General features: G+C 39.6%; 1 protein-coding gene across 4 annotated transcripts in view; it reads left to right on the top strand.

The window, feature by feature from the left end:
* The window catches only part of kdm4c (lysine demethylase 4C), a 398,176-nt gene extending 375,309 nt beyond the window's left edge, over window positions 1-22,867 (top strand). For all 4 annotated transcript variants that reach the window (XM_062971935.1, XM_062971934.1, XM_062971936.1 and 1 more), the window contains 2 exons: window positions 18,127-18,205; window positions 22,475-22,867. In XM_062971935.1, coding sequence (XP_062828005.1) covers window positions 18,127-18,205; window positions 22,475-22,608 — 213 coding nt within the window. In that variant the 3' untranslated portion in view covers window positions 22,609-22,867. The remainder of the gene's footprint in view (window positions 1-18,126; window positions 18,206-22,474) is intronic.
* The last annotated feature ends 712 nt before the right edge of the window (window positions 22,868-23,579 follow it).

Genomic DNA, 23,579 nt, shown 5'->3' with positions numbered 1-23,579 from the left:
AGTATTTGAGGGGAATCAGCTTTCATTGCATGTCATGAATACCAAAAGGCACAGATTACAATAGGCTTAAAGTAGATAGATCAAAGCCACAAAATCACTTTTCAGATTTCATGCATTCCTGGGTTTGGGGGCATTTGCAGAGATGCCCCAAACACAGTGAATATTCATGTAGCTTAACTAGTGCCTCTAATCTGAGGGACTGGACAGACTGAGGTAGAAGGATTTCCTGGACAACTTTCCTAAAACCTTTGTTCTGCTTTCCCCAGATTATATGGCAGTGGAGACTCATATAATCCAGTTCAAAACAGATAATCTGGGATCTCATCCTGAGATATAGGGCAGTGTAGAAGGGGGTCTAAGAGATTTTCATTAGTTTGAGAACAATGTTGCAATATGGTATAAACCACAGAGCTCTAGGACTAATATCCATGGTTTCATTTATCTATGTCCAAGAAAATATGTATACTGTAGGCATTTTCCTAGGCCCTCCAGCATGGCATTTTGAGAGCAGAAGTCCTTCATTTCAATAGTGTTCACTATTATGCTGAGTTCTGAGTATCCACACTAAGTCTGGGAATATATTTTCCATGGGTTCTGAGAGTTGTATTATATCAAGTCCCCTTGTCTTTAATTTTAAAAATAGATAACACTTTTTGATAGTTTATAGAAATATACAATAGAGTCTTGCTTATCTAACATAAACGGGCTGACAGATGTTGGATAAGTGAAAATGTTGGATAATAAGGAGTGATTAAGGAAAAGCCTATTAAACTTCAAATTATGATTTTACAAATTAAGCATTAAAACATCATGTTTCACAACAAGTCTGTCACTTGTTTGGGAGTGGCTGCACTTGTGTTGTTGGGAGTGTTGGCCTGCTACATGTTGCTGCCTAGAGAAACAGCTGTGGATCCGAGCGGGAGGCAGACTGTGTTGGATAACACAGAATGTTGGATGAGCGAAGGTTGGATAAGCGAGAGTCTACTGTATATTCGTTCACATTTACCATTTACTACTGAGCATCAGCTAGTGTTTCTCTAATTCTCAAACTGTCAGGGAGATGACCCTATGCTTTCCATGCTACTTCTTTAAGTGAGTATAGTTAGTGAATACTCATTAAAACTGTGTGCCTTCCAGTTGTTTCTAATTTATGGTGACCGTAATTTATGGTAATACCTATTAGAGTATTTTCTTGGCAAGGATTGTTCATAACGGGATTGCCTTTACCTCCCTATTAGATTGAGAGAGTGTGACTTATCCAGTGGGTTTTCATCACCAAGCAGAGATTTGAATTTTGGTCCTCAGTCTGACCACCTCATCACAAAGGGGGTAAATTGGCCCCTTACTCCTCTTTGACCACAGATCATGCCAAGTGCCATCACATGATGCAGTCTACTGCCCTGTCCCATTGATGGCTGAAGTGGTGAGGAAGCATCACAAGATGCTTCCTTGCCAACCACAAAAGGTAAATGAGGTTTTGGGTAGCTCCAACTGAGCTACCCATGGTTTTGGGCCTTAACACCCATCTGATGGAGGAAACAGCAACGTGGCAATGTGTGTTGCCACCCAGTTGAATATGAAACTACCTAAATAGCCTCCCTGCCTCCCTTTTACAGAAGTTGGGGCTGAGTCTGTGACAGGGCTTGGCAGCTACATTGCCATGACAAGCTTGTCCTCCAAGCAGGCAGGACCCTGCTTGGGAAAAGTTTGGGTTTACGTCATCATATTGAGGATGGGTAAGAACAAAACAGTGGGTTCAATATGATGAGCTCCCTAGGCTGGATCTACATTGCCAAATAATCAAGTAACTGATCCCAGATTATCTGCTTTGAATTGAATTATATTAGTCTCCACTGCCATATAATCCAGTTCAAAGCAGATAATCTGGGATCAGAAACTGGATTATATGGCAGTGTAGAAGGGCCTTTAGTCTAACATTCCAACCACTACACCTCACTGGCTCTCAGTCAGCAAATGCTACCACTTTTTAAAATTTGTGGACCATGTATTTGAGCATCTCCCATAGTTTTTGCCATACAACCCACTTATTGTGGAAATGGACTGACCCCACCTCCTCCTCCATTTTGCCTATTCCCCAGTGCTGTGAATGTAGCACCATTCAAAATCATCACAATTGGGGAAATTCTGCAGAATGGACTTTTTTTCTAGATGGGGGAAAAAGAAAGAGCAAAAACTCTCAAAAAGTTTGAAAAAATTCTAATTAAACTCTATACAACCAGAGTGGTTGGTGAGCAGGACAAAAGAAAAACTGGCCTTTGTGTAATAAGGTAAAAGGGTAAAGGTTTTCTCCTGATATCAAGTCCAGTTGTGTCTGATTCTGGGGTGTGATGCTCATCTCCATTTCTAAGCAGAAGAGACAGTGTTGTATATAGACGCTTCCAAGGTCATGTGGCCGGGATGACTGCATGGAGTGCCATTACCTTCCTGCCAAGGTGGTACCTATTGATCTACTCACACTTGCATGTTTTTGAACTGCTAGGTTGGCAGAAGCTGGGACTAACAGCAGGAGCTCACCCTGCTCCCCAGAATGCTCACATGAGGGGGTGAGACGATTAGTCATTACTTCCTAATTGATGGAAACAGACCTCTGTTGATCCCATCATCTGCCAACTGGAATTGGGAAGAGTTGGGCTGAGTTTCACTATGCAGTTACATAGTAATGTAATGCATAGAGCAGTGGTTCTCAACCTGTGGGTCCCCAGGTGTTTTGGCCTACAACTCCCAGAAATCCCAGCTAGTTTACCAGTTTTTAGGATTTCTGGAAGTTGAAGGCCAAAAACATCTCAACCTGGGGACCCCAGGTTGAGAACCGCTGGCATAGAGGATCTGGGCCAATTTAATTTCTTGTCTCTGCCCCCTCCCCCTCTTTCTCATCTGGTTTCTGGGGTATTTCTATGATGATATAATTAGTGATGAGATATATAATGTACATCAATATTTCAGCCTTATTTGTCTGTTTTTAGTCGACCCTTATGCAGAAGATGAAGCTGCAATCCTCATCTCACATTAAGGCCATATAATGAGTATTAATTTATTGCTATCCATAAAGCTGTCTGAAACAAACAAAACCAGAAGAGAGCCTTTGTTGTATTTTTCTCATCTTATTTGCTCTTTCTTACTAGGGATTCTCAGAGAGTGAAAAAACCCAACAAATTTGATTAGAAACAGGCATCTGCCTGGAGCCGTTATTTTCGTGAAGCATGAATTTGGCATAGAAGTGCCCTTTGCTTTGTATCTTGATTATGCAAGGTAAACATCCCCAGATACTAAATATGCAAATAATTCAGAATTAATTTTCTGTTCAGGTAGTGGAAGAAGTTAAAATTTATGCTAGTAAAAAAGGAATTTATTTTCCCTAAAACTATTTCTCCCCCACTCACTCTTTTTCTTTCTTTTTCTCTCTTTTTCTCTCTTTCTTTCTCTCCTTTCTTTCACAAGCTGATCATCTACAACAAATTTTCCAGATAGTGTCCTTTTAACAAACATCTATCCACAGTTCATTCTTAACTGCAGGGAATCCCTAACAGAACCAGTAAATAAGTAACTCAAGAATTAAATTAGCTCACAGCTATCTTAAGCAAATAACCTACAAGGGAAATTGTGTTATCTAACTGGCCAGTTGATGCTTGGTTTTCTCCAGCTTGAAAAAAGAAATTAAATGGGAAGGCAGTGTATTACTCTCATTTCAAATCCTCTGGAGCAGATAAACATTATCATGAAACTGGCCAAGGATGAAATTTAAATAAGTAGTGATTGGGAAGGATGACAGCAAGAGTTCCCGACCCACAAAAACAGACAAATTAGTTTAATTAACTGCGAATTTTGGAGTACAAAGATATGGGGGAGTTATTTAGTTTGTGTAATGCATTCCCAATATTTTTGTAAACAGATTAGGCAAAGAAACGCTGCCATATAATTATCCATTTTTCAAAGGGGAAGAAGGAGAAAATAAGCTGGAGCAACTACACATTTTTTCTCATTTTCAGTCACTGTCACTTTATAATTCCAATGTGGATTACAGATTTATTCAATTTCAGCTGTGTTCTCCGGCTAACGAGACTTCGTTCTCCACTGAACTTCACAGCAAATTTCTGCTTGTGGCATAATGGCCATATGTGGCAGTCATGTATACAGGATTATGAATCCTCATATAAACTTGCATTGTGTACAGTTCAGTCCTTGAAGACTCCTGCATTGTGCAAACATAATCCTGTCTGTCTGCAAATACGGTAGCATGAAGATTAAACACACACGTGTTTAAAAAGCAGCACAAGCAGATGGGTTTTTTTTCCTAGTGCTGTTTCCGGTGCTTTACCTGTTAGTCTTACGTTTTATCATACTGACAGCTAATGTACTGGCTAATGGCCACATTTTGTTACCTTACGCCAGCTTGAAGGATACTTAAAGGACTTCTAAATTAAAAACGACGTCCTTTCTCCTGTTCTGCAATACTGTGCTGTAATGAAAAGAATGTCATGATACAAAAAGCAAGAATGAATTCCTATTTGGCAGATTGCATTTATTGTCATCCCCATCATCATCATCATCATCATCATCATCATCATCATCATCAACAACATTTCTACCCTGCCTTTTCCCCCATGGGTACTCAAGGTTGCTTACAATAATACAACCCAACCCAATAAATTTTAAAACATGGCAAATAAAATTAAAAACAATTAAATATTTGTTTCATGGATACAAGTTAAAATATAGTTAAGATAAAATTTAAAAACTCATACAATTAAAATTACATTTAAAATGAAATATGGTCCCCAACTCTTTTGCTGGGCAACCCACAATTGCCCAGCAGTGTGCTCCTCATCGTCCCCCAAATGCCTGATGGCAAAGGTATGTTTTCATCTGCCGATGAAAGGCAAGGAGGGATGGGACCATCCTGGTCTCTCTTGGGAGGGAGTTCCATGGTCTGGGAGCAACCCCTGAAAAGCCCTTCTCCAGTGGTCCCACCAAATACTCTTGAGCAGGTGGTGGGAAAGAGAGAAGTCTCTCCCTAGAGGATCGTAGATATCTGACAGGTTCATACAGAGAGATATAGTCATTCAAATAACCTGGAAACAAGCTGTAATTATGTTGAGACTCAACTAGTTGAATAATCTCTTAGTTATTCATTTCAGGAGGAGGAGGAGAAGGAGGAGGAGGAGGAGGAGGAGGAGGAAGAGGAGGAAGACGAGGAAGAGGAGGAGGAGGAGGAGGAAAGGATCCAACTTGATCTCTCCAAAAGGAGACATCTCGCTCTGATATTCCTCCTACCCCGATATATACATCTCAAATTCCAGGTTTCATAGTTCCTCTCCTTTAATCTGGGAAGCTATCTTTGACCAATTTATGGCTTAATCTTGTGTCTAAAAAGAACACTGTCTGTGCAGCCAGATGGAAATCTACTCCAGAAGCAATCCTTCAGAGCAGGGCAAATCCTTTGAGCCATAAGCCATTAGGCGATGCATATTGTTTCTTCCCCCAGAGTATGCCAAGGTGTCATTAAAAATAATATTGTCAATTTGCAGAAGGCAATTGAAATCTACTCTGGGTAAAGTGTGTTGAAGGTGTTAGCGATGTTAATGCATTGTATGTGGCAAACATAAAGCCCGAGTAATGCTGTGGCTGCTGTGGAAAATGTTTTTGTCTAATGAAAGGTCACCACTATGATTTGACTACAGTATATTTGTCAATAAGTTTCCTTTTTTAATATAAAAAAACCAATTTGTGGCATAAAGCCCCTTATATGGATTTCAGTCCAATAGAGACCACAACAATACTAGTGAACCAATTCATTTAAACGCCCCATTGAGCTCATACAATCCTCCCCTGTTGACCCCTGTCCTAGCCTTCCTGTTTCGTTCAAGACTTGCATGAAAGAATGTAGAAAGAAAACTAGAGAGCTTAGTACCTCATAAAAGCATAATAACTAGTTTCAGAGTTGGACCTGCTGTTGAATATTAGACATAGTAAATCCTGAGCCTCAACATTGACAAGCTGTGATGCTCAAGACTAAATTAAACAATATATTGCCATGAAAGGATGTGACTTGCAACATCATCATCATTTAAAAAAAATTAACTAGAACTTTTTCTCTTCTTCAGTTCTCTCTTCTGCTTGTTGTCACACTGTGAAACAAGGCAATGAATGTAAAGAAACTGGCCTTGTGGCTGATACTGCCTTTTCTGTTAGTGTTGATGGGATTCCTTCAAGCTCATCGATGATGCGGCATTCCCCAGTGCCCCAAACTCAGCTCGCACAAAGTGCACCAGCTGTCTTTCCAACTGGCGATCAAGGGTCTCCTGGATAAAGGCAATTGGATGCAAATCTGCCGTGAAAATGAAACCCTGCCATGTGCAGTCATGTTTTTCCAATTACCATGTCTACCATTGTGTGGAGGAAGTTTCCAGCAGTGACCATGAAAATGTACTCCGAAGGCTTCTTCCAGAACAAGAGCTCCTCCTGGGCTGTGTGCAGCAGGTTCCTTCTCCATGCTGCTTTTAAGTGCTAAGCAAGCAATACTTGCACAACCGAGAAAATGTCCACACCCTATTAACAAAAGAAGCACATGCAGGGAGTGGAGTATTTTAATCCAAAGATAAAACTGATGGGCAGTCACTGCTTAGAAGAAAACAAGGCATTGTTGCCTATTTTGCATCTCAACCCTACCAGGGCTTGAAAAGTTCATTTCATGGGTCAGAATCCTGTTGGAGATTTATGAATGTGTAACCTGGGGTTATGCATTCATAACAATGTGATCTTCACAATTCTTACAAAGCCTCTAGTTTAGGGGACACTACAGAGATCTCGAAAGTCCTCCAATTACCATTTAGACGGAAGCAACTGCTGTGATTGAGAATGGTGCATTTCCCTTTTGCTTAGGAAGCAGCTGACTGATGTCCCTTTCACTTCCTATGTGAATTGTCATGGATTGCAAAGGCACTGTGCTGTGTGTGTTAACTGGAAAATAAAGTGCATGAAGCCAATTGGCTGAGCCTGCAAAGACCTGGGGATTGATTTGATACTGTTTCTGTTCTGCTGCTGCAAAACCAGTTTGGACAAATTTTTCAGCGCTGACTGAGTACTGCTGGTAAAGAGAGCAGTGTACTCAGAGAGGCCTTGCTATTTTGAGGCCTGTTTGCTGCTGAGAAAAGAGGGTGAAGAATCAGGACTGTATTCTTCTCTGAAGCAGATTTGTGGACTGAGGAAATACTGTTTATGACTGTGGACTTCATAAAGCAATCAGAGGGACCATTGTAAATACTACTGTTCTTGATCTCTTGGAATTAGTAAAGTTCCTGTATTTTGTTCTGCAAACCTGAGTGGCATGTTATTGTTCTGAGGGTGACTCTGGATTGCGGGCACACGTAAGAGCTTCCATTTATCATCATCAATCCATAATATGAATGACCACCAGTATGAAGGGGAATTGTGACAAGGATTCCACCTCTACTGTTTCAATGGAGAATTCCCAAGAGGAGGTGGAAACATCACTCAGTTGCTTCCTGAGTGACAGGGGGACAGATTCCAAATTCCATCAGTTACAATACACCCTTGGTATCTGATGGAATTTGGTTACAGGACTCCCATGGATAACAAATTCTGTTGATGTTTAAGTCTCATTTAATACAAGGGTGTAATAAGATAGTGTCACTTACAGAAAATGGGAAAATCAAGAGTTGGTTTTTTCATTTTTTTCTAAAACAATTTTTAAGTCACAGATGGTTTAATCTCTGAATAGAAGGCTGAATGCAACAGCATCCTGGTAAGTGGGGATTGGGTGAGGAATTTAGGCTGGAATTCACTGTGTAGCTCTGTAACAATGGTAGTTATGTATTTGTAACTGTTTAATAGGATTCTGGCCATAGACTATAGTTCTGAAAATTGTACAGATAGCATGGTCACTGGGGGATTACAATAATTATAGTCTGAAAGGATGCATTTCTGTGTTCTGATAAAGTACTTCATCATGCAACTATTTCCAGTGCACCCTTCATATTTAAATGCAGTCACCTAGTTGAAAACTGAAATGGTAAAATAGTAACCCCATTCAAAATTGGTTATGTGTTATGAAAGAGATGTGGCCCATGATTTGTGGGCCGTCTCTCCAAGAATCTCCCAGATAATATAGCAAGTGGCCATGCTGGGTGAAGCATTCTGAAGACTGTAAACCCCCCAAAATGATCTTTCAAGCTCCGCTTTTTATGTTTGTCTGAAAGCAGTGTTTAGGACTGCTTGTAGAATTGTTTTACAGTCTCAACATGTAGCTAGAATTTGCAGTGCCATCTAAATTTCAAGTCTTCAGCTGAATTTCTCTTTGCATTCCCAAAGGTTTTTTTATAAAACCTAGCAGCTGTCAAGGAGAGATCTATTATCCATATTTACTTGAGTCTAATGTGCACACCTCAATTTTCAAAACCCTTAAACCCAAAAAAGTATTTACCATATTACGTGAATCTAATGCACACCCTGATTTTGGGAAGGTAATTTAGTCAAAAAAGGTAAGCATTAGAACCAAGTAAAGATGGTAGTTTATCCAAAACTATGTGCTTCTGAGTTTTGTGGTTCTTGTTGTTTTTGGTACAACTGTGCTGCCATTCTTCCTTTGGGCATTGCTACATCAAGGAAACTACTGCATTGTAAATATTCAAAACATATTAATGTGACACAGCCAAAAATTGTTTCCAAAATAGTCTTTTAAGTTCAACTGAGATGTATACTTAATTTCCCCCATCTTTCTTCAGTAGGGCTTCCTCCAGGTAAATGTGTATATGACCCAGGGCAGCTGGGTTTTAAAGAAACTATCCGAGGTGCTGACCCTATTTTTAGGATACAGTTCAATAACTTGCATAGCTCCTTTACAATTTAGCTCAGTGGTTCTCAACATGTGGGTCCCCAGGTGTTTTGGCTTACAACTCCCAGAAATCCCAGCCAGATTGTTAGGATTTCTGGGAGTTGAAGGCCAAAAACATCTGGGGACTCACAGGTTGAGAACCACTGGTTTAGCTTCTGGTGCATATTCCCTGTCCCATTCATATGGGAGCCAACGATATCTGATCTTCAAAGCCTTTAGAGGAATTAGAAATGATTGCATCTGTGCTTTGCTTTATATAGCAAATACATGATGGCACTGCTAGTGATAGCCTAAGTTGTGTTATAGATGTGGAAAGATTGTTTTGGACAATGTTGTCTAAAAATACTGCTGTGAAAAAAAATCCCATAATATGGCTGAAAGTTACATCATGTTCAGTACCACCAAGAGTATGTCTGAACTCTGTTTTACTTCTATTGAAGTTCCTTACTGCCAATTAAAATGCAAGGGATGTATTGCAATTATGTTAATGTATTGTAATTATTGATTGCATTAATTATGTTAATTTACTGTAGGCTTGTACAGTCTTAAGTTATATAATTGTTCTCCAGATTTATCAAGAAAAATCAATTGGAGCTTTCTCTCAGTCCTCTGTTGCAGACCTTATGCCATTTTCTTCTTTCATCAGTAGCTTTAGAAAGCTCAAGTAAGAGCTGTTCATCTTTAATAGTAAATAGCAAGTATATTCTCTGATGTCTAGTGGAGAGCTGATTAAAAAATCTTTCCTTTTTTAATTAGTTGCATGACTGCATTTCAGTATTTACTGTAATTGTATTAGCGGTGTCAGGCTGTTGTCCTTTCAAGAAAGATCAAGTTTGAGAAATAATAGTTTTTAAAATTAATATCAAATTATGAAGTTGCTTCACTTCCTTTTTTATCTGTTAATATTTTGGCACATATATGTTGTCTGAAAGCACAACATACTTCAGTTTTCAAGTTTGTAGAAGAAATCTCTCTTAAGGCCAAGTTCATTTCCATTTCCAGAATTCTTTACCAATTCAAAAAAATATCAAAGTATAATCCCAAACACCTCCAACTTTCCAGTAGTGCAATTCAGATGTCACAACTGCTGGATGAACCTATCACAACATTGTGGACAAGGTGTGTCAAATGTTATTATTACAGTAAAAGAAATTAAGGCTGCCATCCTGTTCAGCAAATGAAACTATGAACTTTATGGAGTCACCATAAGCCAACAAGCAACTTGAAGACACACACACATTTTTAACTTGGGCTATTGCAATTTGGGGTTATGGTTCTTGGGCTATCCCAATGACTAAATGCCCCCCCCCCTCATATGAAGCCCTCCTATATGCCCCTTACGGAATTGCTGAAGTTCAAAAAGTGAATAATGATACATCTAGCACTCTTCCTGAAGTGAGCATTCTGCGACATGGAGTTGCAGGGACCCTGAAGGATAATTTTGGATGTATTGGGACTGGATGGCTTAAAATGATGGGTTTTGGGGTAGCATCAGGCTCCATAGCTTTAAGATGTGGCTACACCTCCAAAGCTACATCATCAGATGCAGAATCTTGACCTAAATGAATGTCTTCACATCTTTATAGAAAGAGTACAAAGAGTACACTTGCCTTTAAATGAATCAAAATTCTGTAATTCCAGGATGCGAATCATGTGCACTTCTAGCAGATATTGTTGGATAATGTCCAAATGTTGCCATAGCCCTGAGGTGCCAAATTCATTTTCATTGAGGACCACATCAGCTTTATGGTTGCCTTCAAAGGACAGCTGAACCTATGGATGGAGATTCAGTGGGCCAAATACACAGACACACAGACACACAGACACATAGTGGTTGCAGCTATTTAGCTTAGACATTATTGAATGACAACTACCGCCATTTTTTATTATCGGTCATGTGGACAGAGGATAATGGGAATCGCAACCCAATAGCACTTGTGGCTCTGAGATTGGAGAAAGGTTAAGGAACATTTTAAAGTCAGACATTATATCCATACATCTTGTATCTGAATTCAAACTCCACTATCTTGATTAAGCAGTACAAACTTCAGCCTTTACTGTTACTGTATCACAACTTCCATCAGTCCTAGTAAGGATGTCTAAGGATGAAAAATACAAGGGTTGTGGTCCAGCGTCTGGAGGGCCACATGCAATGACATGGAAAGCTGGATTCAGCCCTCAGGCCATGAGTTTGACACATGTGCTACAATTAGAAGTAATGTTGGGAGATGCATTCTAATAGTGTCTGGAAGGCTTCATGATTCCCAGCTTGGCATTAAAGAATTTTTATTGTTTCATCATTGACTCCACTGAGTTCCGAACTAGCATACTTATTTTGGAAATGATTATGAAAAACAAAGCTGAAAACTTGTTATCATTGTTTGCCCACTGTCTTAATTATATCAGCTCACAATGAATTGTAGTGGGAATAAATGACACCAACTAGACTCTTGAGGATTCTTAAGTAGAGGTTCCACTGTACTTGTATTTGCATACACATAATGAGATATTTTGGAGATGGGGCAAAAGTCTAAACACAAAATTTACTTATGTTTCATATATATGTTATATGTTTTAAAATATTTTATCCAATATGTTAATAGTTTTGCACATGAGACCAAGTTTGTGTACACTGAACCATCAGAAAGCATGTGTCATGATCTCAGCCACCCAAGTCAACAATTTTGGATTGTGGATTATTTTGGATTTCCTGATATGGGAAACTCAACCTGTATTTTAAATATTTGAATATGTTGCCGGCATGTTTTCATGATGGTAGTGGCTTTTAATGTCGTTGGCTGAGATCCTATATTTCCTTTCAGTCAACTACATTTTGAGCATTTAACTAAGTAGCAAAGGCACCAAGAAAAATGGTTACTAGATTGTAAATATGTATAACAAGTATGCATTGAGAGTGCCGCCTAATGCAGATCCTGCCAGTGTCCCCTTGTATATGTCGCTATTTCTGCTTTGCTACGTAATAATAAATAATAATAACTTTATTCTAATATCACACCCCATCTCCCCGAAGGGACTCGGGGTGGCTTACATGGGGACCAAGCCCAGTAATGCAACAATAAAATACAACATAAGATACATTCAATTGCAATGAAATAATACATTAAAACATATAAAATAATAAAAGCATAAACTCAACAACAACCAATAAGCAATAACCAATAGCCAGGCACAATGGGCATGTTCAAAAATTGGAGAGAGGCAATTAATTATCTGGTCTGGAGAACAAGCCCTATGAGGAGCGGCTTAAAGAGCTGAGATATTTAGCTTGCAGAAGAGAAGGCTGAGAGGAGACATGATAGTCATGTATAAATATGTGAGGGGAAGTCATAGGGAGGACTTGTTTTCTGCTGCCTTAGAGATTAGGACGTGGAACAATGGCTTCAAACTACAGTAAAGGAGATTCCACCAGAACATTAGGAAGAACTTCCTCACTGTGAGAGCTGTTCAGCAGTGGAACTCTCTGCCCTGGAGTGTGGTGGAGGCTCCTTCTTTGGAGGCTTTTAAGCAGAGGTTGGATGGCCATCTGTCAGAGGTACTTTAAATGCAATTTTCCTGCTTCTTGGCAGTGGGTTGGACTGGATGGCTCATGTGGTCTCTTCTAACTCTAGGATTCTATGACATGTGCAATATATTGCAAGTTCACTAATAAGATGGGCCAGTAATAAATTGCAGTGTCTGGGTATAGGTGGAGGTTAAAGGACTCCGTCAAATTGTGCCAAATTAGTCAAAAACACAATATGAAATAGTTATGAAGCAGTTGTGAAGCTCATTGGTAGATTTGGGCCAGTTGCACCAATGCTGGCAAATCTACCTTTTTGGAAAGATAAAAAGGTTTGGCCAGAGGTTGACTATAGGTTCATGCTGGGAGATCTAGAGATTCCTAGAAAGAATATATTAATCAAATCCTCTGATAATCCAATCCACAAATGTAAACATGGTGGAAGGATTGCAATTACAGCTGATATTCTAGGTCTGGAGGAATTTGTTCACAGAGTCATGCTGAAGAACTTGGAGATTCCTGGAAAGATGTCCTCTCAAGTAAAAAAAACAACAACACTGGATTTTTTGTGTTGGATTGGATTTTTAAATTTGTGTTTTTTCCCCTATTTTCAAGGGGTCCTCTCCCCTTAACCCTAACAAATGTGGAGGGCCAACTGTAATTGAAAACCTTTGTCTGCATGAAAGCCCTAGCATACAGGATTTTGTTATGACTTTGTCTATAACTTTGTTGTTGGAGAGATGCAAGACTACAACATTTAATATGCAGCTCACATCCTTTGTGGATGGCCTACATGTATTTAAATTGTTCAGGCTTTTTTGTTTCTTTAAAGGGCTTGACATTAGCTAAACACAAATGTGTAAAGATGGTTGCCCTTTTAAAGTGGGCTTTGCTTTTCAAGGCCATCCACACTGCAAAGCCCTTCTTGATTTAAAACCATAAGAGAAAGCAATTAGAATTTGGAGCTCCTAATTATGTTCTAATTAGAAAGTTTAATAGAAGTATCTAAATGAAGATATATGGTGCCTTTTAAATAGAAGCACTGAAGACGGAGTAGCCTAGCATGAAAGAAACCAAGTCTTTATATGCTGTTCAGTCAACATGAGTCTTTAAAGAGGAGAGAACTCAAAAAGAGACTCAGAATGCCTAAGAGTTAATTTCTCCCAAAATAAGAATGATCAGGGAATGCTCTTCAAACACAGGTGATATATGCATTTCTAAAGTACTGAATGCTGTGCCAATGACTGTTCTAGACAGTAGCACTTCCAAAAGCAAAGAAACCCAAGTGCGATTTTAATAAAATGACGCTTATTATCTACATGATGAAAGTTTGTCAGACAGAAAGACTTGCTTGAGGCAGAATATCATTTTTGACACATCAGCCGTATAATCCGGCCTAAGTCATATTTCTATAACAGCTTTTCATATCCCATTTTGGATGTGAAATCCTTCTTCGTTAGTTGAACTGCACAGCAATTTAGCTCTCACTGTTGCGCAGTGGTCATTCCTGGTGTGCAATTATTATTGGAGTCAATTAGCGATGAATCTCTGGCTGCCGTTTACTGGCACTGGAGTGAAGCAGTCAATCAGCCATTTCTGGGAATTTGTCTGAGATCCATAAGGCTGATTTACACGCCAGATGTTCTTCTGCTGGGGGCTTCTCCTGATTATGTGAAAAGGGTATGCATGAATTAGGAATAACCGGAATTTGTGGACTGCCAGGTTCTTGTGTCTGGTTCCCAAAAAAAGGATTTCTAAAATAATATCAGAGAAATAGAGTTATTGTCTCACATGAGTCCCCTTTCAGCATGTTAAAAGTGTATCTACAAAGGAGTGGAGCTCACCAGCCCCAGCAACATAGTTGGAGCTGTGGATCTGTTCCTGCACTAAATAACTGTGTATGATGAGGGTGAGGCAGTGAGAGATTTGGGGTATCATTGATCAGGGGATTATTGTGTGAGGAAGATGCAAATAGTTATGCTTACATGGGTATCTAACTCACTATTCAGATCACTGTTTTAATTTAAATTATTTGGGTTGGCTTGGAACTCTTTAACACTATCCAGTTATATCACTATCGTTCCATTTTACTTACTGTGGCAACATTCTGTAGAATCCTGGGATTTATGGTTTAAGGTAGGTAAAGGTTTCCCCTTGACATTAAGTCTAGTTGTGTCCGACTGGGCGTTGGTGCTCATTCCCATTTCTAAGCCAAAGAGCTGGCATTGTCCAAAGACACCTCCAAGGTCACGTGGCCGGCATGATTGCATGGAATGCTGTTACCTTCCCGCCAAAGCGGTGACTACTGATTTACTCACATGTACATGTTTTTGAACTGCTAGGTTGGCAGAAGCTGGGGCTAACAGTGGGAGCTCACCCTGCTCCCTGGATTTGAACCTTTGGTTGGCACATTCATTGTCTCAGTGGTTTAACCTGTTGTGCCACCGGGAGCTCCATTTGTCATTTAGGGAGGGGCATTTAGGATTCTCTGCCAGAGAGCTCCAGTACCTCACTAAATTCAATGGCTATAATTTCAGTGTGAAGAGGGACCTATTGTTTAATGGGCTAATAAACCTGTTCCTAGTAGAGATGAAAACTACTATAATTGGTTTGCTGTTATGAATCTGCACAACAGCCTGCGTTTTGGGATTCTGTTTGGGGCACAACTCTGGGGAATCTCATGATGAATACCTACTGCATTTACCACTATACATTTAATTCATAGATTGGTTTCCCATATAGCAGAATATGTCTTTTCAGGATTAGTAGTTGGAAGAGTTGAATATGTTTAGCCTGACAAAGTGAAGATTAAGCAGGAATATATTTGCAAATATAAGAAGAGCTGTCATAAAGAAAGGACAGCAAGGTTTTTATTGCTCCACATATCAAGACTAGACCAATGGCTAGAAATTGTAAATTGCCAGATTATGGTGAAACATTATGCTGTTTGTACATGCTATTTGTGACAGAGTAGGCATCTGGCACTAGTAGTCAGACCTTTAGTTTCAGCTACATTAATATTTCACAAACCTTCACACCATGCCATACAGAGGAGTGGAGACTCCAACTCCCATCAGCACCAGGTACTTTGCCTGTGGTTGAGTTGAAGACAGTTGCAATTCAACAGCAACTGGAAGGCCACAGTTTCCTCATACCTTATTTGAACTTGAGAAAAGTACTGTATGAACTATATCTTACCGACTCCTCCATCCACCATTGTCAGTTGGAGACCTTAGGAGCCACAGTTCAAAATAGTAATGTTTCCAAGCTCTGTTCAGACCAGAAAATACCACAAAACCCGCGGTCTACCTGAAGTCAACTGGAATGTTTATTATAGATTTTATTATACGTCAGTTACTGATCTCCACAAATTCAGTTGTTTGCATGGAGAGATTCAACATGGCATTACAACAATTCCCACCACAGTAAAGCAAACCACGGAAAGAGTGATGTTGCATTGACGTCAAAGAAGTCATCAAACCATTTCACACTGGATTTCTTCCTATGTGGACCTCCCTCTGTGCAGCGGGTAGTGATGATTCATGTGGGCATCCACATATCTTCTTGCTTCTATGTACCAAACAGTAATCAGAGGAGAAAGCTTGGATTAGATTCTTGGAACACATTGGCCACAGATTATAAAGGACTTCCTCAATGTCTTTGAATGTTCAATTTCCCTGTTTTGTAAGTGGAAAACTTTGGGGTGAAACAAAACTATTCTCTGAAAGAAGGCAGTGCAGGCACCGCTTCAGATTCTCTTTAGTACTTCAAATTGCTTAATTTGTTCTGCTTTGATTGGCCACTAAATAAATCGAGACAGGCCCCATCAATACAGGACAAGAATAGTTTATATCATCAATTAAGTGTAGCTTTTGTGTGTTTCCATTTTATGGTATCCCCCTCTACTTGTCACCTCTAAGTTGCCTCCTCCTTCTGCCTCCATGGCCACACAAGTCTTATTGGTGGATTAAACTAGTTAGCAGACTAGATAGATTATATGCATTAACGGCAGTATTTTTCTCAAGCACTGAGCAAAACCAAAGACATTAATTATACAAAACAATTAAGCATCAGGACTTTGTTGGGCTTCAGGATGAATGGTGGGAATGCAATCATTTTTGAACTGAAGCATAGCCATCTTTTCTTGAGAGATTTTTGTTGACATTGCACAACATCATACTGAATTTTCTTCACACACCAATAGCAAAAGCACTATTTTAGATAAATAGTCAAGAAATTCCTCCAGAAAATATATTTGATTCTTTATTGAAAATTGATAAAATACTCACCAGCCAGATTCCATAATATAAATCACAACACATGCACTCAGAATTACTATGCAAATAAAGAGTTGAGTGCATTTCAATCTGAGTCTGACTTAAGGCAATCCTATCATAGTGCCTTCTCTGCAAATTTCATTCCGAGGAAGTTAGGCTGAGAGTGTGCAACTGGCTCAAGGTTATTCAGAGAGTTTCCAGGCTGAATATGGATTCAAATCCTGTTCATCTAGAGCAAGCATGGGCAAACTTTGGCCCTCCAGGTGTTTTTGACTTCAACTCCCAGAAACTTCAGTCAGCTTACTGGCTGTTAGGAATTGTGGGATTTGAAGTCCAAAAACCTGAAGGGCCTAAGTTTGCCCATGCCTGATCTAGAGTCCTTTCACAAACATATTTCACCTACGCACATCCAAACAATGTACAAGCAGCATGAAAATTACAATGAAATAACAAAGCAATACTAATATATAGTATTCGCAACACCAGGCTAAGCATGATGGGTAGAATCCTATATGGTCTGTAGTTATGTGTAAGTAACATAGTTAGGATGCTATGTACTGAATCCTGGTATGACCAATGGCCTTATTTCTTTTTGAAATTCAATGAACTGAGTTATATGGTACCGTTTCATACTGTTATCACCTTATGTATGAAATGTATGTGATCTTCTACTGAATTTACTACAGCCCAACCTATTAAAAACTAAAAACAAACAAACTTGTGAAGACTTCCCAATAAAAATATTTCATCTTTACAGGATCACAGATACCTTTCCCTTCATTCCTGTTTTCTGCTGCACAAAATTCAGAAATAAATGTACACGACAGTCTCAAATCAGGATGATGTGTTGTCCTAGAGTCTGTGCTGAAGTTTTGGACCAGAAATAGACAAGTCTCCTTGTCTAGTTCTGGCACTATAATCATGCCACTCTTGTATTTTGGTGTTATGGTATTTGGGAATTAAAAAGGAAGTAATTAATCTGTTTTAAATGACCAAAAGATGTTTTGAATTGTATGTTGTTGTTGACTGGAGTTTGGAAATGTTAATGTGGGCACTTTTTGTTCCAGAATGCCTCTGTTACCAACACCAATGTTTATGTTGCCTGAAAGTTTCTGGGACTTATAGTCCAAAATGTCATTGATCTAAGCATTGTTGCAAACTCTTTTTCACATTTCCTGAAGGAATTGAATGCTGAGGTTTGGAAAACCTGCACATTTATAGGAATATATTTGATTATATCCTCTGCTGTCCGCTTTGGCTGTTTTTATTCAATCAGCCCATTTTGGTTGGGATTAAATGTATGGCTTTTAGGCTATTTATTATACTTATATTTTATTGTACTTGTATTTTAACTGTACTGTTTCATTGTACTTATATTTTAACTATTTAAATTTATATGTTCTATATATTGTTGCATATTCATATTTATTCATATTTATTGTTGCATATTGTTGCAGGTTCAAACCCTGGGAGCAGTGGGAGTGGCCACTGTTAGCTCCAGCTCCTGCCAACTTAGCAGTTCGAAAACATGCAAATGTGAGTAGATCAATAGGCACCGCTCCGGCGGGAAGGTAACGGCGCTCCATGCAGTCATGCCAGCCACATGACCTTGGAGGTGTCTACGGACAACACTGGCTCTTCGGCTTAGAAATGGAGATGAGCACCAACCCCCAGAGTCAGACATGACTGGATTTAATGTCAGGGGAAACCTTTACCTTTATGTAATGTGACTTTGAATTTGCCATAGTCTGTAAGCCACTCTGACTCCCCCTTGGGGTATGAAGGGCGGGGTATAAATTATTACAACAATTCTTTATTGATTAGTCACTTTTGACCATATCAAAACATGTAAAACATACAATACGTACACACTTACGCATACATACAATAAATTATTATTATTATTATTATTATTATTATTATTATTATTATTGGTGAATATTATTATTTAATACATTATAATTCCAATTTATAACCCATTGTATTCATCTGCCTTAAATCCTTGACTATTTCATCTCCTGTCTGTTGCTGTCTCTTTAAAACAGATGCCAACAGATGTTTGCAGAGCCCAATGGGGCAAAGCTACTGATGCTGTCTCTCTTACGCTAAGACGCAGCTGTCAAATTCACCTAACAGAGCTGATGCTCACATAGTCTTAATTGATCCACAAGGCTCAAGTGACAAAAAAATCCCAATATCTTTGGCTCTGACTTCTACCTTTCTTGAAAATCCCCAAGGAAAGTTAATACTTAGTCTTCCCATTACTGTCCACTGTAATCTTGTCATCGCGGATGTTTCAAATAAAGCTCAGACTTCTACTCCCTTCCTATAAGCAGACTTCTTTCCTTTCCTGGATCTCTTGATCTCCATTGAAATTATTTCTTACTCTTATATATATTCATTTCAAATGTTTGTCAGATCCTAATTCTTATCTAACTGTCCTCTTAACACCCACCCACTCCACTCCACTTTTGCAAGACTCTCGTGTCTCTTTATTTATTAGCTCATTTACATCAGCTGTATGGCTGTTCTTTGCACTTCTTATTAACACAGACTTTTTTGGGGGTGGTGGTGGTATAATGAGACATGCCTTCAGCTAATATTGGTTCTTTTCAGCTTCCAATGTGTGTCTTGCCGATGCATTCCTGTTCTCCCCCCTGCGTTTCAAAATAATTTGCTTTGAATGCTGAAATGGAGGTTAGATTCAGTCACCAAGGAAAGCATGCCATGGCAGATAATTTGTTGCTTGCTTTGCCTTTGGACAAACTCCTTGCCGGTTTTGTATACATACACCAAATAGCAGCTCTGTGTTTGCTTGACAATTTACCTGGAAAAGATACCAAACAAAGACTGTGCTCATTACAGATTGGACTTTTGTGATGTTGGAGAATGACCACTAGAGGCTAGTGTTCGGGCCCTGCCTATCTCCGTGATCACATCTCCCCCTACGAACCGGTGCGGGCCTTAAGATCTGCCGAGGAGGCCCTTCTCTCGCTCCCACCACTGTCCCAAGTGCCACTGGTAGGGATGAGAGAAGTGCCCCCCTGGCTCTGGAACACCCTCCCCAAAGAGATCAGGAAAGCCCCTACATTGCCCTCTTTTCACAAGAAACTGAAAACCTGGTGGTTCCGGGAGGTCTTTGAGCAAGATTAGTTGGCTGTTCAACATGTTGACCTTGGTCTGCACACTGTCCACTCCCGGGTCCTATGATACACTGAAGTACAAGTCTTTACCTATCTTTGAATTACTTATGTCTACCTCGCAGCCCTGAATACTGCATTGGACTCCTTCATGTTGCTTGGTTCTGTAACTGTGTTCATTTCAGATTGAACTGTTTTTACTGCTGTTTTATGATATTGTTTTTATTATGTTTGTTCGTTCATGCCATTGTATGTTGTTTTGACAACTGACTGTTTTATACATGCTGGAAACTGCCCTGAGTACTCTTGAGGGGATGGAGCAGTATATAAATAAAGGATTATTATTATTATTATTATTATTATTATTATTATTATTATTATTATTATTATTATTATTTTATTATGTCACAGCAAACAAGATAGATATGCTGGATTTCATATCACAAAATCACAAGTCGAACACTTCCCAAGTGTCTAGGACTGTGTGATGTCTTTTCAGATGATGTGTGCAGATCCCAGCAGGGTGGCCTTTTGCAGTTGGCAGATCGTAATTTTGTCAATGTCTATTGTTTCCGATTGCCGATTGAAATCTTTTGGCACGGCACCCAATGTGCCGATCACCACCGGGACCACCTGTACTGGTTTCTGCCAGTCTTTGAAGTTCAGTCTTGAGGTCCTGATAGCGGCTGAGTTTTTCCTGTTGTTTTTCGTCAATGCGACTGTCACCTGGGATGGCAACATCAATGATCCAAACGTTTTTCTTCTCCACAAAGTTGTGTTCCAGTCAGTCTGGATTCAGAAGTCCCACAGTATCTTTGCGTGCTCATTCTCCAATACTTTTGCAGGTTTGTGATCCCACCAGTTCTTTACTGCTGGGAGGTGGTACTTGAGGCATAAGTTCCAATGAATCATTTGGGCCACATAGTTGTGCCTCTGTTTGCAGTCCGTCTGTGCAATTTTCTTACAGTAGCTGAGGATATGATCAATGGTTTCATCAGTTTCCTTGCACAGTCTGCATTTTGGGTCATCAGCTGATTTTTCAATCTTGGCCTTAATTGCGTTTGTTCTGATGGCTTGCTCCTGGGCTGCAAGGATCAGGCCTTCTGTCTCCTTCTTCAGGGTCCCATTTGTGAGCCATAGCCAGGTCTTCTCCTTATCAGCTTTTCCTTCAGTTTTGTCAAGGAACTTTCCATGCAATGTTTTGTTGTGCCAGCTGTGAGCTCTAGTTTGTAGGTTTTCTTATACTGATTCTTTGTCTGCTGTGCTTTGAGGAGTTTCTGATTTTTTACTTCAATCAAAGCAGGTTCTTCACTTTGCTTTACATATTCTGCGAGGACATGTTCTTCTTCTTTGACTTGTTGTTGTTGTTGTTGTTGTTGTTGTTGTTATTATTATTATTATTATTATTATTATTATTATTATTATTATTATTATTATTATTATTAGAGTTGGACTGCAGGACTTTCCAGAGGCTGGGACTTCTTTCCATTTGTTCCTTAAACCAGCGCTTTTACCTTTTGTCTTCCAACAATGTAAGGTTTGGGTCTCCTTGGAATTCATCAATCTGTCAACAGTATCTCAGGGCTGGTATAACTTCGTCTGCTTCAGCCTGCCTCATTGATTAGCAATCCTTTTAAATGCCAAATGTTTAGGAAGGAAAAGTAACCAGTATAAACAAAATGAAAGGGCATAAAAAAGAAATTAGTGAACAATCCCCTACTCAACTCCCTCTTCACTATTCTAGCAAGTAGAATGGGATAAAGCACTGCCCATCCAAGAGTATAAGCCCACTGCATTGCTTTCTCTACTATATAAATCGTTTGATTTGGGAGCCTCACTTTGATGGCAATTGTTTGTAAATAGGCTCCTGATAAAGACATGCTTTCGTGGGGAGGAGGGGGAAAACTGCAGTGGTGCTTGAATGTGATCCCGCTAATGCTTTTCCGTTGCTTCTTTGGATGCCTCAGCAGAGCCAGTCACTTTCATCACGGGAAATAACGAGCAGAGCCATGCATGCAGTTATTTTACACTGACAAAACATCAAGAAAATGAAAACAAATGTTTTGAACAGTCCTTGGGGGAAAGAAAGAGTTCAGTTATTTACGCTCTCCCTCCACACACCCTGAAACCTGAAACAGGGAGCTTTCTTCTTTCAGGATGATCTCATTTCATTTTTTATTATTGGCTGCACTGCAAAGATCTGTGTTTCCTTTCTGAAGACAAGATGGTGGAGAATCTTCTGATGCTGTTAGGCAGAAATGTCCCTTCGTATGCCATTATGTACTAAATATATATTTAGAAATAATGGTATGAATTCTCTTTCCTTCCTCCTGCTATCAACTAGGACGGCAAACGTCAAAGTACAATGGAGTCTATTAAAATTTACTTGTTTCTCAGTAAATGTGGTCTGCCAGTAAAAGGCATGTTTTGCATTCATTTGCATAGCTCTCAAAAGAGTTGAGCCTTGAGAGACAATGGAGGAGACAATGAAATTTCACTGCAGAAGGTGGAAGGGCTGGTGGGGAAGAACCCTTCGTACCTTCCGAGAGAAATTAGACTGGCCCCCACCCTGACCACATTCCGTAAACATCTGAAAACCTGGCTATTTAAATGTGTGTTTGATTAAACTGGCATAAATTGATGACTGTCCTTTATCTCCACCTAGACTCAGTTACTGCACTACTTCTGGTCCATTCAGTAGAGGCTTATAAGATATTGTACACAGACAACATTTGCCTTGCCCCAGTGGAATATATTCACCTCACAACCACTGAGGATGCTTGCCATAGATGTGGGTGAAACATCATGAGAGAATGCTTCTGGAACATGGCCATACAACTGGAAAACACAATAACCCTATGTTCACTAGTAGCTATTGGTTTTGAGTATGTTTTAATGTATTATATGTTTTGTGATTTTATGTTCATATGTTTTAAATGTATTTATGTGATTATATTTTATTGTGTATTGCTGGGCTTGGTCTCCATGTGAGCCGCCCCGAGTCCCTTCGGAGAGATGGGGTGGGATATAAGAATAAAATTATTACTGTTGGCTCATGTTCGACTTGTTGTCCTTGTAGTATCTTACACTTGTACTTGTTGAAATTCATGTTGTTATTTTTGGCCCAGCTCTCTAATTTGTTAAGGTCATTTTGAATTCTGAACCTGTCCTCTGGATTATTAGCTATCCCTCCTAATTTGGTGCCATCTGCAAACTTGATAAGCACACCATCTAAATCTTCAAATAAGTCATTAATAAAGATGTTGAACAGTACTGGGCCCAGGACCGAACACTGCAACACTCTGCTAGTCACTTCTTTCTAGGATGAAGAGGAAGCATTAGTGAGCACCCTTTGGGTTCGGTTGCTTAACCAATTAATTGCAGGTGGGTAAGATATATTTCTGAGCGCCGTTATCTTCTCTACTCACATTTGCATGTTTTCGAACGGCTAGGTTGGCTGAAGCTGGGGCTAACAGTGGGAGTTTACCCTGTCCTGCGGATTCGAACTGCTGACCTTCTGGTCAGCAAGTCCTGCAGGTTAGCAGTTCAACCTGCAGCGCCACCACAGCTCCATATGTCTCCTGTATAGAAGAACATTAACAATGGTGAGCTCTCATGGGCAGTTTGAAGTGGGAAGGTACAGTCTTAACAGGGGTTCATCGCCTTGAAAAGAATCAGGATATTGTATATTAGAGGAGGCATGATTCTTTACAGCAGATGTCAATCCTGAGAAGCCCAATACCTCATCAGACTTGGATTTTTCATTAAGG

This window comes from Anolis carolinensis, chromosome 2 (assembly GCF_035594765.1).
Source record: "Anolis carolinensis isolate JA03-04 chromosome 2, rAnoCar3.1.pri, whole genome shotgun sequence".
Classification (NCBI taxonomy): domain Eukaryota; kingdom Metazoa; phylum Chordata; class Lepidosauria; order Squamata; family Dactyloidae; genus Anolis; species Anolis carolinensis.
Note: the sequence above shows the minus strand (reverse complement) of the source record. Positions and strands in the feature narration are given on the sequence as shown.